This window comes from Hyperolius riggenbachi, chromosome 2, assembly GCF_040937935.1.
Source record: "Hyperolius riggenbachi isolate aHypRig1 chromosome 2, aHypRig1.pri, whole genome shotgun sequence".
Classification (NCBI taxonomy): Eukaryota; Metazoa; Chordata; class Amphibia; order Anura; family Hyperoliidae; genus Hyperolius; species Hyperolius riggenbachi.
The window spans coordinates 349,842,745-349,857,574 of NC_090647.1; the positions used below are offsets into that span (position 1 = coordinate 349,842,745).

At 44.2% G+C, this 14,830-nt stretch overlaps 1 protein-coding gene across 7 annotated transcripts in view; it reads left to right on the plus strand.

Moving 5' to 3' along the window:
- ELK4 (ETS transcription factor ELK4) overlaps nt 1-14,830 on the plus strand; it is a 76,438-nt gene that overhangs the window by 47,418 nt on the left and 14,190 nt on the right. For 6 of the 7 annotated variants that reach the window (XR_011026364.1, XR_011026362.1, XR_011026363.1 and 3 more), the window contains 2 exons: nt 6,945-7,160; nt 13,144-14,031. Coding sequence is in view for 4 of the 7 variants with exons in the window: in XM_068269566.1 (XP_068125667.1) it covers nt 6,945-7,160; nt 13,144-14,031 (1,104 nt within the window). In the remaining 3 variants the exon portion in view is untranslated. Of the gene's footprint in view, nt 1-4,903; nt 4,978-6,944; nt 7,161-13,143; nt 14,032-14,830 lie in introns of those variants that run through there. The other variant, XM_068269570.1, reaches the window with a different exon arrangement.

The window sequence follows — 14,830 nt, forward strand, 5'->3', positions numbered from 1 at the left end:
ATGCTGTGTAGAATGTGTACAAAGCCATAATAGCAAGAGTAAGGGCCCTTTTCCACTAGCGGCGTTTGCGATGCTGAATCGCAAAACCGCAAACCGCTAGCGATTTTACAATCGCTACGGTTTGCTTTTTAACATAGGAATCGCGGTAGGTCATTTCCACTACCGCGATTCGTTTTTTACTGGATCGCGATCGCGCCGCGGAGCGACTTTTGCCGCGATTTTGCTATGCAGTGCATAGCATAGCAAAATCGCGGCCGCAAACGTCGGGAAAACGGCGGAATTGCGATTCAGCAATCGCTAGCGTTCAGCGCGAACGCTAGCGATTGCTAGTGGAAAAGGGCCCTGATAGTTTTTACATGCATGAATATATTTTGCTGCCAACAACAAAGTGATCCCTTTCTGAGGAAATTCGATGCCCAATATCAGTAGCATTATTTGTACATTTATACATTTTATATATTTATACATTTACCAATACATACAGAATGTGTGGATTATTCAGGATCTGCAGAGGAACCTAAATTCTGGAAAATCGGATCACTTATTGATGACTAGTAGACCCAAGCCCATTTAAAAACGGGCTTTAGGTCTTTTTTTACTGCCGCCGCCAGTCACTCTGCATGCGCGCGCACACATCTGCCCGCCCACCCACCTCGCTCCCTGGTCCCTCCAGCTGTCAGTTACTGCGCATATGCGCAGTAACAAAATAACGGACACAGGAACGCTGCATAGCTGCTGGACGCAGCGACACAGGCTTATTATTATATAGGATGGAAAAATCTTTCAATTATTTTTTTGTTCAGTTGGTATATATGTATGTATTTATTATTGTATTTATAAAGCGCCAACATATTACGCAGCGCTGGACATTAGTTTAGGTTACAGACAATATTTAGGGGTGACATACAGCAATAAGACAATACAGGAATACAAGAAAACCAGATCACGCAGCACAGTATGAATACAAGGTAATGCTTAGTCAGTCACTGGATGGGAGTATGAAGATTAGGCAAGTTGAGTTCCCTCAAATGCATAGCATGGGTGCACAGTAATGGAGGTGCATGATCAGGTAGCACACAAAAGGAGGAGGACCCTGTCTGAAGGCTTACAATCAATCTATGTATTCTTTTATACAGCTTTAATAAGTACCTTCTTGTCTGTTAGTGGCCCATATCATATTACCATAACTTTTCTCCTGAGTTTATTCTTAGGAGACATTTTTAAACCTTACCAATTAAACACTTTTTTTTGTTAGGCTTCCAGTAGGCAAGAAGGTACTCAAAAGATCACCTAGGTGAAAACTCAGGATAAATGTTAATTGCATATGGGCCCTACTGCTTTGTTCTGCTCACTCTATCTACAGCATGAATTCCAGAGTTCCCTGCATCTCCCTCACTTGCTGGGAGCACTGTGTGTCTCCTGATAATACTGTCATCAGTAGCTGCAGTGACTCCTGCCAAGGGTTGTAGAGAGTGGAACTAATGATCGGTGTGTTTTCTTGCACACACATTCATTGATAAGGGACAAGGAATATCAGCTCCACTTTATCCTAGTTGTCAGACAGTAACATTAATTACCTGAGCCCTGCATTCCTCTGTCTCTCCCCCTTCACTCTTACTTTTTTTTTTTCAATCATGTAGCTAGCCTAGCGCCAGCTACATGATGCCCCCCTCCCTTCCGCATTCCCTCCCACCCCTCTGATCGCCGCCGGCGCTGTTAGCCATAAGGAAATCCCGTGATGACGTCATCGGGAGTCCCGCTCCACCCCTCAGCGCTGCCTGGCACTGATTGGCCAGGCTGCGCAGGGGTCTCGGGAGGGGGGGAGGCCCTTACGCGGCGAGTAGCGGCGCATCGGGGGCAAGCGGCGGTGATCGTATACAACACGCAGCAAGCAAAGTGCTTGCTGCGTGTTTAAAAAAAAAAAATTATGAAAATCGTCCCAGCGGGGCCTGAGCGGCGTCCTCTGGCGGTAATGGACGTAACAACCCGTCCATACCGCTAAGGAGGTTAAATGACAACTGAAGTGAGAGGGGTATAAAGGCTGCCATATTTATTTCATTTTAAGCAATCCCAGTTGCTTTGCTATCCTGATGATCAATTTCCTCAAATACTTTCATCAATAGACCCTGAACTAGCATATGCAGATCAGGTGTTTCTGACATTATTGTCAGATATGACAAGATTAGCTGCATGCTTATTTCTGGTGCTATTCACACACTACTGCAGCCAAATAGATCAGCAGGGCTGCCAGGCAACAAGCATTCTTTAAAAGGAAATAAATATGGCAGCCTCCATATTCTCAATTCAGTTGCCCTTTAAATGTATCCTCTTCAAAGTAATCCGGCACAGCTCTTTTACATATAATCCACTTTATTTAAGCCTTAAAAGTACATAAATAGAAGCTGCATATTGGCTACAGTCCACCGTTTCAAACCAACAGGGTATTTGGTCACGCCACACAGCCAAAACACTCACAGATAACCTGCTTAAAGCGAATCCGAGATGAAAAACTAACTATAACAAGTAACTTGTCTATATATCTCAACTAAAGGTTAGATAGTTTACACAGCAAATCTAGCTGCAAACAGCTTCAACAGTTGGATTATTTATTCCTGTGATACAATGAGTGGCCATGTTCTGTTTGTCACATTACACACAGGCAAGCTGCTGTGCATCTCCAGCCCTCAGCCTGTGAAAACTTCACTCCCCTCTCCTCCTCCCCCCTCTCCTCTGCCTCTGAAATCTCTGGCTAGTAACCTCCTCCTTCTCCTCCTCCTCCTGCCCAGATTGAGCTCCCATAAGACCTTGCTACTAAGGCTCAGAGTGCCAAACCACTCTGGAGAAGCTGTGGGCGAGGCTTGTTTAGTTTATAGGGAATTAGAGTATTAAAAGAAAACAAAAAAAAGTATCTGGCTTGAGGAATGCCCTATAAACTATATGAAAGGAACACAATTATGCATTGAGTAAAAGTTTATCTTGGATCCACTTTAAATAGTACACTAAAAACAACTACAACCAATCAGAAAGTAGCATGTAAATGAGCGGACCTGGCCAGTAATCTCAGTACACACACAAGAAATTCCATAAAAAACTGCACCACTCCGTAGAAGTCAAAAATACTAAATCATCTTTATTCAAGAAATCATAAAAACACTTAACATATAGAGGGTAGCCATGTAAACAATCAGGTATAAGTAAGTCTAATCATCATCAATAACAGTCAAATGACTGGTGACCCACACACAACCTGAATCTGTAACAATCAATAATGACCATACAGATTTTATATAGCCACATGAATTAAACAAATAAACATTGGTGTGCAACCAGCATAATAAAGTGCATACAGTCGAGAGTATGTGCAAAACAGCATAGGTAACAGTGAAAAAAAGGGGAAACCATTGAATAAATAGGTCCCAAGAGGGATAAGGTAAAGTGCAAGAAGTGGGAATCAATCAAGTGGGAAAAAACACCATTTAAAGACAGCGAAGACACGCTGAATGAAACTGCTGGAGCTTACCAGGAAAGAATGAAGGTTAAGGAAACGTGTGGAGCATTGCGCCCACTGACTGGCCATTGCGATTCGCCGCCTAGACTGTGAGGATTCCTCTGGGCATTCATCAAATAAGTCATGTGACTGTTATTGATGATTATTAGACTTAACTATACCTGATTGTTTACATGGCTACCCTCTATGTTTTTAAGTGTTTTTATGATTTCTTGAATAAAGATGATTTAGTATTTTTGACTTCTATGGAGTGGTGCGTTTTTTTTTTTTTTTTTTTTTTAAGGGAATTTCTTGTGTGTGTACTGAGAGTCCCCTAAGGGGGCGCTCCAGAAATGACATCACATTGTCAGCATATAGTAAACAATAGTACCATATGTAGCTATATAGCCCATCTGAATATACTTTACTACTACTACTACTACTACTACTTTACCCAAAGGCATGGGAAAGGAAGCATGCCCAGACACGGATACGCAGAAAAGTGAACTCTTCTATAGATCAGATGCGCACGTTCTAGACGCTGAAACGGCCACCGAGCCATACTGCCGCAGCCATGGCAACAGGATCCGGTCACACAGTCCATGTGACTGCTGCACAAGGCGGAAGTCCGATACCACGTGGCCGCCGCAAGAGCAACTAATGGGCTCCAAACTCTGAAGCCCTGCCACCATGGCAACACATAAACAAACAGTAAAAACATTCTCTCACCTCTGTGACAGGACAATGTCCAAGCCTCCTCCCTCTAAAAGTGAACTCTCCCTGTCTCAACAGTAAGCAGCAAAACATTGCAACACAAACAGGATGAATCCAGTAACGCAGAAAATCTTTGGCAGCCCCTACACATAGACCATTAAATCACCAAATAAAATTAAAATCATACTCTTTAATCCCCCAGTACCAGTGGTACCCAATTCATGGATCCAGCGTGACTACCTTCTTGACAACTCCTTTCTGTCACCCCTAAAATCCCGGGGAACCCCCTAAAGTACATGCACCCTCAATTGGGTTACATTATGCCTAAACATTGTAAAATGTTCAGATACTGTATGCTCCAGGCTCAACCCCCTGATAGTCGGTTTATGAGACTATACGGTCCCTCAATTCTTGTTTAGTTTGTCCCACGTAACCGCTGCCACAGGGGCCCTTTAGCAAATAACATAGCGAGAACTGCATGTATAGCTACCTCTTATTGTATACTTTTTACCTGTCGATGGGTGAAGAAAAGTGTCACCTTTAATAATGCTATTACTCATGTGGCAGCTGAGGCAAGGAAAAGTACCACAAACTCGAGGGATATTATTCCTGGAATTCCCAATAACCTCTGAATGGACCAACCTGGACCTCAATGATGGAGCCCATTTATAAGAGAAGAGGGGGGCCAACTGGAACTCAGGAACATATGGGTGACAGTCTCCCAGGATTCGCCAAAGTTTTGTGACGATGCGTTGAACCTCCTCACTAATTGTATTGTAAGTGGAGACAAATGCTACATGACCCCTACTATCACCTTTTTTCTTATCCGTTAGTTTTCTTAATTTATACCTGGTTAGGGTATCGGGAGGGTAACCACTGGCTACAAATCTATCCTTCATTTCTTACAATCTCCTTTCCTTTGACTCCAGACAGTCCAAAATCCTGTTAACCCTCTTATACTGGCTACCTGGGTTATTAATGACCTGATGTCGGGGGTGGAAACTCCTAAAGTGCAATACAGAATTGCGGTCAATTGCTTTAACAAGTCAGTTGATAATCTACCATCTCACAAGTGTCCAAGAATGAAATCTCCCCCAGATCCACAGAGACCATGAGCCGTATGTGTGGACATTTACCATGTTTTCAATAAAAGTCAATAGGGTTGAACATAGCCACGCCCATAAGCCAAAGATATCATCGATGTAACACCACCAATCTTTGGCGTACCTAAAAAAGAAAAAAAAAAAAAAAAAAGTTCATGGGTGTAAACAAATGCCTCCTCCCAGAGGCCCATAAATAGATTGGTATAGGACAGGGCCACATTCGAACCCATTGCTGTACCCAGACGCTGCAAAAGGAACCAATAATCAAGCGAAAACCTTTTTTCATGTAATATAACATTCAAAACAAAAAGATACATTGCTCACTGTCAAAATCTGATGCATGCTGCACAGGTGCCACTCATACACTAGTGTCAGTTCGCAAGTATGCATGCCCAAAATGCTCTTGGCTGCTTTGCACATCTGGGCAGGTGTGCAAAATTACAGGGAGCCACAGTGGACAGTGTATGCACTGCTTTGTTGAATCGGGGACAGAAGGAGGGGGAGCCCTTTCAAACCAGTGATCGCTAGTTGGGGTATTGGTCAGTATGCTGTTGAAGGGTTGGAGAGAGAGTAGTAGAGTTTGGTGACAGTGAGCCTTGGGAGCTGAAAAATACAAATCTGGCCCTGCCCACACCCTTGGAAAGTACATGAATACAGAGAGGACCTATTGCTTAATCTGTATATGCAACCAACCATTGTGCTACACTTTCCTCACATCACATCCACTCTGATATTGTTCATTCTTACAAGCATTGACCTCAATTTTTTTTTCTTGCTCAATCAAAATTAAAGCGCAGCTATCACCATATATAAAAATCCAACGCTAAGGTGACTTCTGAAACACACTAGTGTAGTAGCAAACAATTCAAGGTGGCATTTCAGTAATCCAGCCTCCAGTTCTCTGTGGCCAAGTCCAGCTTTCAAACCATAAAGTGAAACTATGGCTTAATTTCTTCCTCATTCTGATTCTATCTTTGCCTGATAATTTTTTAATAGTTAATCTGCGTAAAAGTCCTTTGAGAAAACTCAGCCTTTACAGTTCCATACCTTTAGCACACCAGATGGCACTGTTGACCTGTGTGTGGGAAGTATAAAAGAAGATTATTCGAATAAATAATTTACTTATTGCTGTAATTCCTCCTCTAATGCCTTTTTAAAGGTGGTTTTAATTTCCTTCCTTACTCTTCTAATCCCCTCGTGCCCTTAAAAACCCATCTTACTACATTCTGTGAACCATCTTTCTCCATTGCCCCACTACCATTTGCTTTTCTTAATCTGCTAATCCAATTTGTTCATCATATCTTCTGCTTCCTGTTATGGATTTCCCTGGGAAATTCCTCAAAGCCTATTTAACTGTTTGAATACATATTACATGCACCTAAATTGCACAAATTCAAATGAAACAAAGGAATTGGAATGGCCTGTCCTGCTTGGCTGGCACAACCCGATATCATGATTGTTTTGCTTTACAGAGAACATCAGTTTTTCATCACAAGCTGTCTCTCAGTAGTCAGAAAATATTCTAAAATTTGATTGACTGATGTTAGTGTATAATGTTTACATTGATTCAGTGGGTAAATTGTTTTCACGGTGTGTTAATACAGACGTGCATTTTCAAAATTTGGCTTTTCACTTTTCAGATTCTAAAGATGGATAGCGCAATTACTCTATGGCAGTTTTTACTGCAGCTTCTTCAAGAACCCGAACATAAGGAGCTTATATGTTGGACTTCAAATGACGGGGAATTTAAACTTCTAAAGGCAGAAGAAGTGGCAAGGCTCTGGGGGGCACGTAAGAACAAGCCAAGCATGAACTATGACAAGCTGAGCAGGGCTCTGCGCTACTACTATGTAAAGGTAAATGCAAAAACAATCTGTGATGGCAAGTGCAAGCAAGTCACTGAAGGCAACATGTCTTATCTTTGAGCTGTGCTCAACACCTTCACTGTTGTCCCTAGCAGATGCTGATCAGGAGATATGTAAATGGCTATGTACTACTTAAACTGTATCTGAGGTGAACCTCTGATACAAAAAGACATACTTGCCTAAGAAAAGAAAAGCCTCTGGATCCTATAGAGGCTTCCCACGCTGTGGTTAGTATCACCACAGCCACGCTCCTCTTCGGGTACAAGCAATGCCGTATTGCACCTGCACAGTAAGTTGGTAGCGCAGGTGCTGCACGGTCATATGTGTACCAGAAGAGGAGCATGGCACAGATGTTCTGGAGGGTCCCGGGCAGGGGTAGAGGTCTGGATAACAGCATGGGAAGCCTCTGGAGGATCCAGAGGCTTCCGTCTCTTTGGGTGAAGAATGAAGTACTTGAGGTTCACCTTTGGTTTGCTTTAGGCCGGTGTCACGGACGATTGCGGGGACGCAGGCGCGTCCTGGAACCGCCCGTGAAGAAAAGCGATCGCACTCGATTCTCTGCGTCGATTGCGCTTCAAATCGATAGAATCTGGATTTAGTGTGTAGGAGGTCTGCAGTCCTTTCTTAGCAGAGGAATAGCATCACCTTAACTGCAGGATGGCTCTTTTGATATGCTAATGAGCCTGGGCCCAGAGAGTCCCTGGCTTCAAGCTGTGCTGATGGCCCATCCATCAGGTAGAAGGTGACAAACACCATGACAGAACCAAATTTAGAGTGAGGGAACTCAGACACTCCGACTCCTTTTCCCAGCAGGGAGCCGACATGTGGCTTGCTGCTGCCAACTTCAAAGAACCTTTGCCTGGGAATGACCTGGTATAAATCCCAGGGGTCTCTCATATTCCATAAATGGCTATATGTATCATATTTTCTGTGTTGCCAGGCTGGCAGACCCTCCACACTAACAGAGCAGGTAGGGCCCTGCCTGGCGTTGGGTCTGAGAACATTTCAGAACCTTCTGAGGTAAAGACTGCCCGTTAGGCAGTCCAACAGTGCCCTAATGGTACCACAGGGGTCCCACCCCTCATGTTTGGTATCAGACTGCTGGGTACATCGAGGCAGATCTGAAAATATTAGTAAATCTGCCCTGACCTGTACGGTTCTGTGAGATAGAGCCCATATATGGTTAAGGCATGATTTCTGGTCTCCAGGACAAGGGCAGGACTCATCTCATGTTCTAAGGGGGTGTGTGGGCCCGCCCTCACTTCCTCCTACTGAATCAGGGGCATAAGAATGGGAGAGGAGCCAAAACTCAGAGTCCTCCACACTGAACCATCTTGCACTCATCAGATGCCAGCTTGAGGATATGCTGGTATCCACCTGGTCTGAACTCTGGACTTTGAAACCAAGGACTTTATGATTCTTCCCACAATAAGGACATCTTTCCAGGAACTAAGTAATTTTCTCCCTTCTTTTATTTTTCATACTGGCTATTGCTGTTTTCATAATTGTTGATTTTCATAATTGTCTGTATATATTAATTATTTATATTGCGTGAATAAACGACTTTCTCCAAGTCATTCCCTTTCCGCTACCCTGCTTATCAGCACACACAGAAATGATCCCGGGTCTCTGAAGATACGCTACTGTTTGTTTGTTGTTGGCTAGACAGAATATCGTGTGTTTAACCGTTTTATTCGCAGGATTAGTCAGTCAGTTAGTGGGCCCCACGGTCCCATAGTAACCGCGGTGGTGGCAGTTTACTCTGAACCAGTAGGTGACGTTGTAATCACCCGTGTCTCACAGGCTCCCTTCTGAGTTGTCTGCGGCTAATTCTTAACGGTTCCTGCGCATTGACTGCGACCAGAGTTCGCACGATCTGTGCGCTGGCACCGTTTAGAAGGCTAAGTGCGGTCAGCCACTGAGGGCTCCTGTGACAGCCGGTTTCACACTGTAAGCTGGTGGTGCGGCAGCCGCACCACCAAAACCAGGTCTTCAGGAAATACAGCGTTACTACGCAGTATTCCCCATCTGGCATTGGGCCAAGCAGGAAGTGACGTGCGCTTGTGGTCACTTCCTGCTTTCGGGGGAAGGCGGAAGTGCATGGAAGCGTATTCTGTAATTTTTAAGAATCTTTGCGTCGCCATAGACTAACATGACTTTTGGGCTGACGCAACTCTACTCAGAAGCCGTGTGGTAACGTAGTTTTGGACCTGCGACGAGGATGCGGCAAAAATTTTACTTCTGTCACACCGTACTGCGGAATTATGAAAGTCTTCATAGACTTTCATTGCCCGGCGATGGGGTGCGGTGAAAATACTGCACTGCCCCAGTGTGAAAGGATCCTTAAAGTATACCTATACTGAAAGAAGTGCCCCACGGGGGTACTTGCCTCGGGAGGGGAAAGCCTCTGGATCCTAAAAGAGGCTTCCTCTTCAGCAGATGGGTTCCAGCGCTGGCTCTCCCGAATGTCCCCTTGTTGCCGCTTGTCGGGAGCATTGCGCAGGGGCAGTATCAGCTTTCCCTCAAGCTCTGGCAGAAGTAGCTGAGCCCAATCTGGTCCGCTCTACTGCGCAGGTGCAAGCTGTCTGCGTAGTAGAGCATACTCTGCTATTTCCGACTGAGCCTAAGCAGAGAGCCATTAGTGCGCAAGGCAGACAATGCAAATATTACTGTACATCTGTGTTTGGGGCTGGCGGAGGAATATTTGGGAAGCCTCATGGTCAGCACATCATAATGGTGCACACAGGACATACATGCTGAAATGGAAATGCTGTCCATGGAAAGTTGGCATTCCACGCTTAGTGCCTGTTTTCACTAAACGCGATTTTTCTGATGCAGATTTCTGCATCATGCATCAGTTTCCCATACAATGAACACGTTAGTGGAAACGGGCCCATGGAAATTGATTGGGGTAAATTTTTCTGCATCCAGAATCCCATGTAGTGGAAACAGGTCCTTACAAGAAAATACACAAGCATTAAGCCATGCTTGAAATACAACCTATTATTTTTGGGACCATGTGTCATGTTTTACATGCCTAAATATACTAATTTTACTAGTGTACAGTACAATTCCACTCTTCTTTCATGGGTGGATCTAAAAATAAATAAATTACAAGCTGGAAATACGCAGCATGCAGTGCTTTTGCAATTGGCCAAAAATCTTAGTGCACCAGTGGATCTCTATGTCCTTGCGCCAAAAGGACCAATGTGAATGGATCCATTGGTTATCATTAGATCCATTCACATCCATCTTCCGCAACCCTTTACAGTCTGCTAAACATTCTGTTTTTTTTTTTTTTTAGGGCAATGTGAACCGGGCATTATACTATTTACCGCAATTTAGTGCTTATACCAGATGTCACTTCAGGTGCCTTTTAACCAATTTAGGGTCTGTTCACACGGATGCTTGGCGGGCATTTAACACCAGTGTCTGGGAGTTATCGTTAAACGCTCCCATTCAAGTGAATGGGAGCGTTTGTATCAGACGGCATGTATCATTTACTGGCATTAGCATGAACGTGACGTTCCAATCCCGATTTTCCCAGTCGTTCCAGGCGACCCTGGACGCTACATGCAGTGTCCAGGATCTATTACTGCATCTTCGTGTCTCCCAGTGGGGACGAAAAATGCTGATTGAGACGGGAAGCTGCTGAAAGCCCCCGAATGAGACGCCACTGAATGGGATGCTGCCGGAAGCCGGGCAGAAGCCTGTGTGAACTGGCCCTTACGCAGGTTGACCGTTCTCAACTGTCACACTGTCTGCTTCCTTTAGGCGGGATGCCAGCAGTCATGTTGTAAAAGCCAGCACGCTTTTCTAGGAGTGCTTTTATTGTCTGTGTCACTGAAAGACTGACAAGAGGAACACTCCTTGATTCCATGATTTGCAATTAAAGCTTATCAGAACTTTGCTCTGTCCAGTGATCACTGTGATTGTATTAATCACAACTCATTTGTTTCTAGTAGGAATGTTCAATGAGATGCAAATTTTGAGTTGCTGCAGCATTATGCAAATTTTGCATGCAAGTATATGCAGCTTGAAAATGAATCCTGCTGAGGTAAAATTTGATTGGCTCATTTTCATGGTGCATACATTTTCATATTTTTGCATCATCTTACCGTAATTATTTGCATCTCATTGACCATCCCTAGTTGCTAGCCTAGTTGCTAGTCTTTATGGATGTAAAATATTTAAATGTATGCAACTTTAATTTCTATAAAGAGATAATACTGTAAAGTGTGTTATTCTTTGTGAGATGGTTCTCTATTTTTCTGTCAATAAAATCTTGTTGGAAAAAAAAAAAGATAATACTGCAAAACTATGGAAATTGTGTCAGAATTACTTTTTTTTTTTTTTTTGTCAAAGTAGCATAGTGAAGAAATTCCCACCAGTAAAATAAAATTATATTTTATATATGGTATCAAAAGAAAGCTCTACTTCTCCCCCCAAAAAGCAGTCCAAAATTACGTTTGATTTCATAAGAAATAAAAAGTAGTTGATAGTCAAACTGCAGCAGTGCAAGCAAAGGAAATAGTCTCTGGTCCATAAGGGGTTTACAGCACTGGTATTGAAGGGGTTAAAGTGAACCGAGGTGAACATAAACTGATGAGATAAACAATTGTATTTATGCTCCTTCTCTTAAAAATTATGTTTTTAGATATCCCATGGTTTTATTTTATATTTAAACATTTACAAACTAGATTGAATGTTTAGTTGCCTCTGCTCAGTGTCAGCCTAATAAGTGTCCCAGAGTTAAATGTACCAGAGATGGGGATACAAAGAAGCCCCCTCAGGCCTGATCACTCCCTCATCGTCCTCTGTTGCTGCCTGGATCATCCACTTCTGGCCCCGGTAAGTCAAGCAGTCGGCACACTGCTTGTGCGCTCCCTCATCTCATTCCCAACGCCGGGAGCGTTCTGTGCCTGTGCAGTAGTACTATGCAGGCGCAGGATGCTCCTGGCGGCAGGAGCAAGACAAGGGAGAGCACGCGCGGCCTGGATGCACATATGCAGTTATTCACTATTGTACCGACAAGACAAAAGCTGTCACTTCCATGCCTAGAAATTAACTATCTCAGGCAGCAAAATGAATCCTGTAAAACAGCTGGGTTATTAATGTTTTGCACTGTACATACATGTTTATCTCATGTCACGTGTAACCTCTGGTACACTTTTAGGAACTAGAACAATTGCAGCCAGAACACAAAATATTGCATTCATGCTGCAGGCAGGTTCTTTAAGAAAAAAATTGTGGCTAAAGAATTATGGTGATGGCTATCGGATAACTAGCAGTTATGAAAGTGGAATAGCTTTCATGTTTCCATCATGGCAGAAAAATACATATTTTACTGTTCTTGTGCCTATTTTACTGCCCTGAGGTTTTTGTTTGCATTGTTTAATATACATAATCAGAATGTTTGTACAGTACTTTGTTTTTGCTATCTTAAAGAGAACCCGAGGTGGGTTTGAAGAATATTATCTGCATACAGAGGCTGGATCTGCCTATACAGCCCAGCCTCTGTTGCTATCCCAAACCCCCCTAAGGTCCCCCTGCACTCTGCAATCCCTCATAAATCACAGCCGTGCTTCTGACAAACAGCTTGTCAGAGCTGGCTGTGTTTATCTCTATAGTGTCAGTCTGCTGCTCTCCCCGACTCCTGCAGAACTCCAGTCCCCGCCTGCATCCCTTCCCTCCCTGCTGATTGGAGGGAAGGGACGGGGCAGGGACCAGAGCTATGCAGGAGGCAGGGAAGCAGCTGAGACTGACACTACAGATGTAAACACAGCCTCACAGCACAGCTGTGATTTATGAGGGATTGCCGAGTGCAGGGGGACCTTAGTGGGGTTTGGGATAGCAACAGAGGCTGGGCTGTATAGGCAGATCCAGCCTCACTATGCAGATAACATTCTTTAAACACACCTCGGGTTCTCTTTAAATCCAGCAATATTGCTAATCTAACATTTCTTTTCTTCAGAACATCATCAAAAAAGTAAAAGGGGAGAAGTTTGTGTATAAGTTTGTCTCATACCCAGACATCCTCACCATGGATCCATTGGCATTGGGCCGGGGAGAAGAAGAAGCTGAAGGAAATGCAGGCGATGTGGCTAGTATCTGTGCTGTGAGAGACAAGGAAAACTGTATTAAGGAAAGACTGCCATCTCCTCCTGTCAAATCCTCAGGACGTAACGATTATATTCACTCTGGTTTGTACACCTCATTTACCCTCAACTCTCTAAGTACAGCTGGTGTAAAGCTTTTCAGGCGTGAGGCTATGGAAATTCCTAAAGAGAAGACATTTTCACCAGAACCACCCCCTTCAGTGATCAAGTATATTCAAACACCTGTGAGAAATCTGGAACCTCCATCTGTTGTTACATCACACCCTCCTCATCCCCCAGAGCTGCAAAATAAGTCTCCAGAGCCTCCTCCAGACCTAAACATTGATTCTTGTCTTACACACCCAACCACTTGCATCTCGCCACATCCTGTGCCTTCTGGAACATTATCACCTCCTCTGACTGCTGATCAGGATATGACTATCGACACAGATTTGGAATCGGTGACTTCCCAGTCACTAGAGTTTCACAATGATGTGACTATGGATGTTGAGGATCCAAAAACACCAGTACACGAGGTAGATTCTGAGCCTATGACTCAGTGTGATCTGGACACGGAGCCTGAACCTGAAAATGATCCTGATTCTGATCACTATGTACTAGACATGAAAGCCTCCAGATTTAAAAAGCCTAAAGAGCTGGAACTACCTCCCACCTTGGTAATCACCACAAGTGATTCCAACCCGTTGGGTATCCTCAGCCCTTCGCTACCTACAGCATCTCTTACACCAGCATTTTTCTCTCAGGTAAATAATGTAACTAATTCATATTCTTAATCCAAATAGTCTCTGAATTAATCACCATTTTATATACAGGTAGTCCTCGGGTTACGAACGTCCGACTTACGAATGACCCGCCGATACGAACAGCCCGATCCCGTCGCGATAAAGTCATTTCCGCGTGGGGGAAGTTGGAAGAAGCGGCTTTAAACTTCCCCTAAGTGCCGGTGCGTGCAGCAGCAGCATTGGACTCGCCTTCAAACCGAGTCCAACGCTGTCTGTTGTCCTCTCTCCGCATCCAGATCCCTCTAGCCGCTTACAGCACCGCTTCCTTGATGTCACATGACATACAGGTTCCTGTATGTCACATGACATACAGGAGGCGGTGCTGTATGCGGCTAGAGGGTGCTGGATGCGGAGAGAGGAGGACAGACAGCTTTGGACTCGTAAGGAGGTGAGTCCAGTGGGGGGCACAGAGGGGGCAATTAGGCGGCACAGAGGGGGCAATGAGGCTGCACAGAGGAAGCAAAGCAGGAAGTACAAACGGAGGCACAGAGGGTGTCACACGCCCCCTGGTGGCCGGACCGCACAATGCCTTCCAATTGGTTTCTGCACACAGATCACCCAATCTCGTGGACGCAATCTATGAGCTGTAACCGCTGGAATTTTAGCAGCAGACAGGCTAGAGGGGAGCTTGTGAGTTACAGTAACACAAATTACACACTATTTCAGGGTATAAAACTGCCACCACCTCTGCAGAAGGGCAGAGGGCCTACTTTAACGGATTCGAAGACCTACAGATAAAAAGGTTAAAACACACTATATT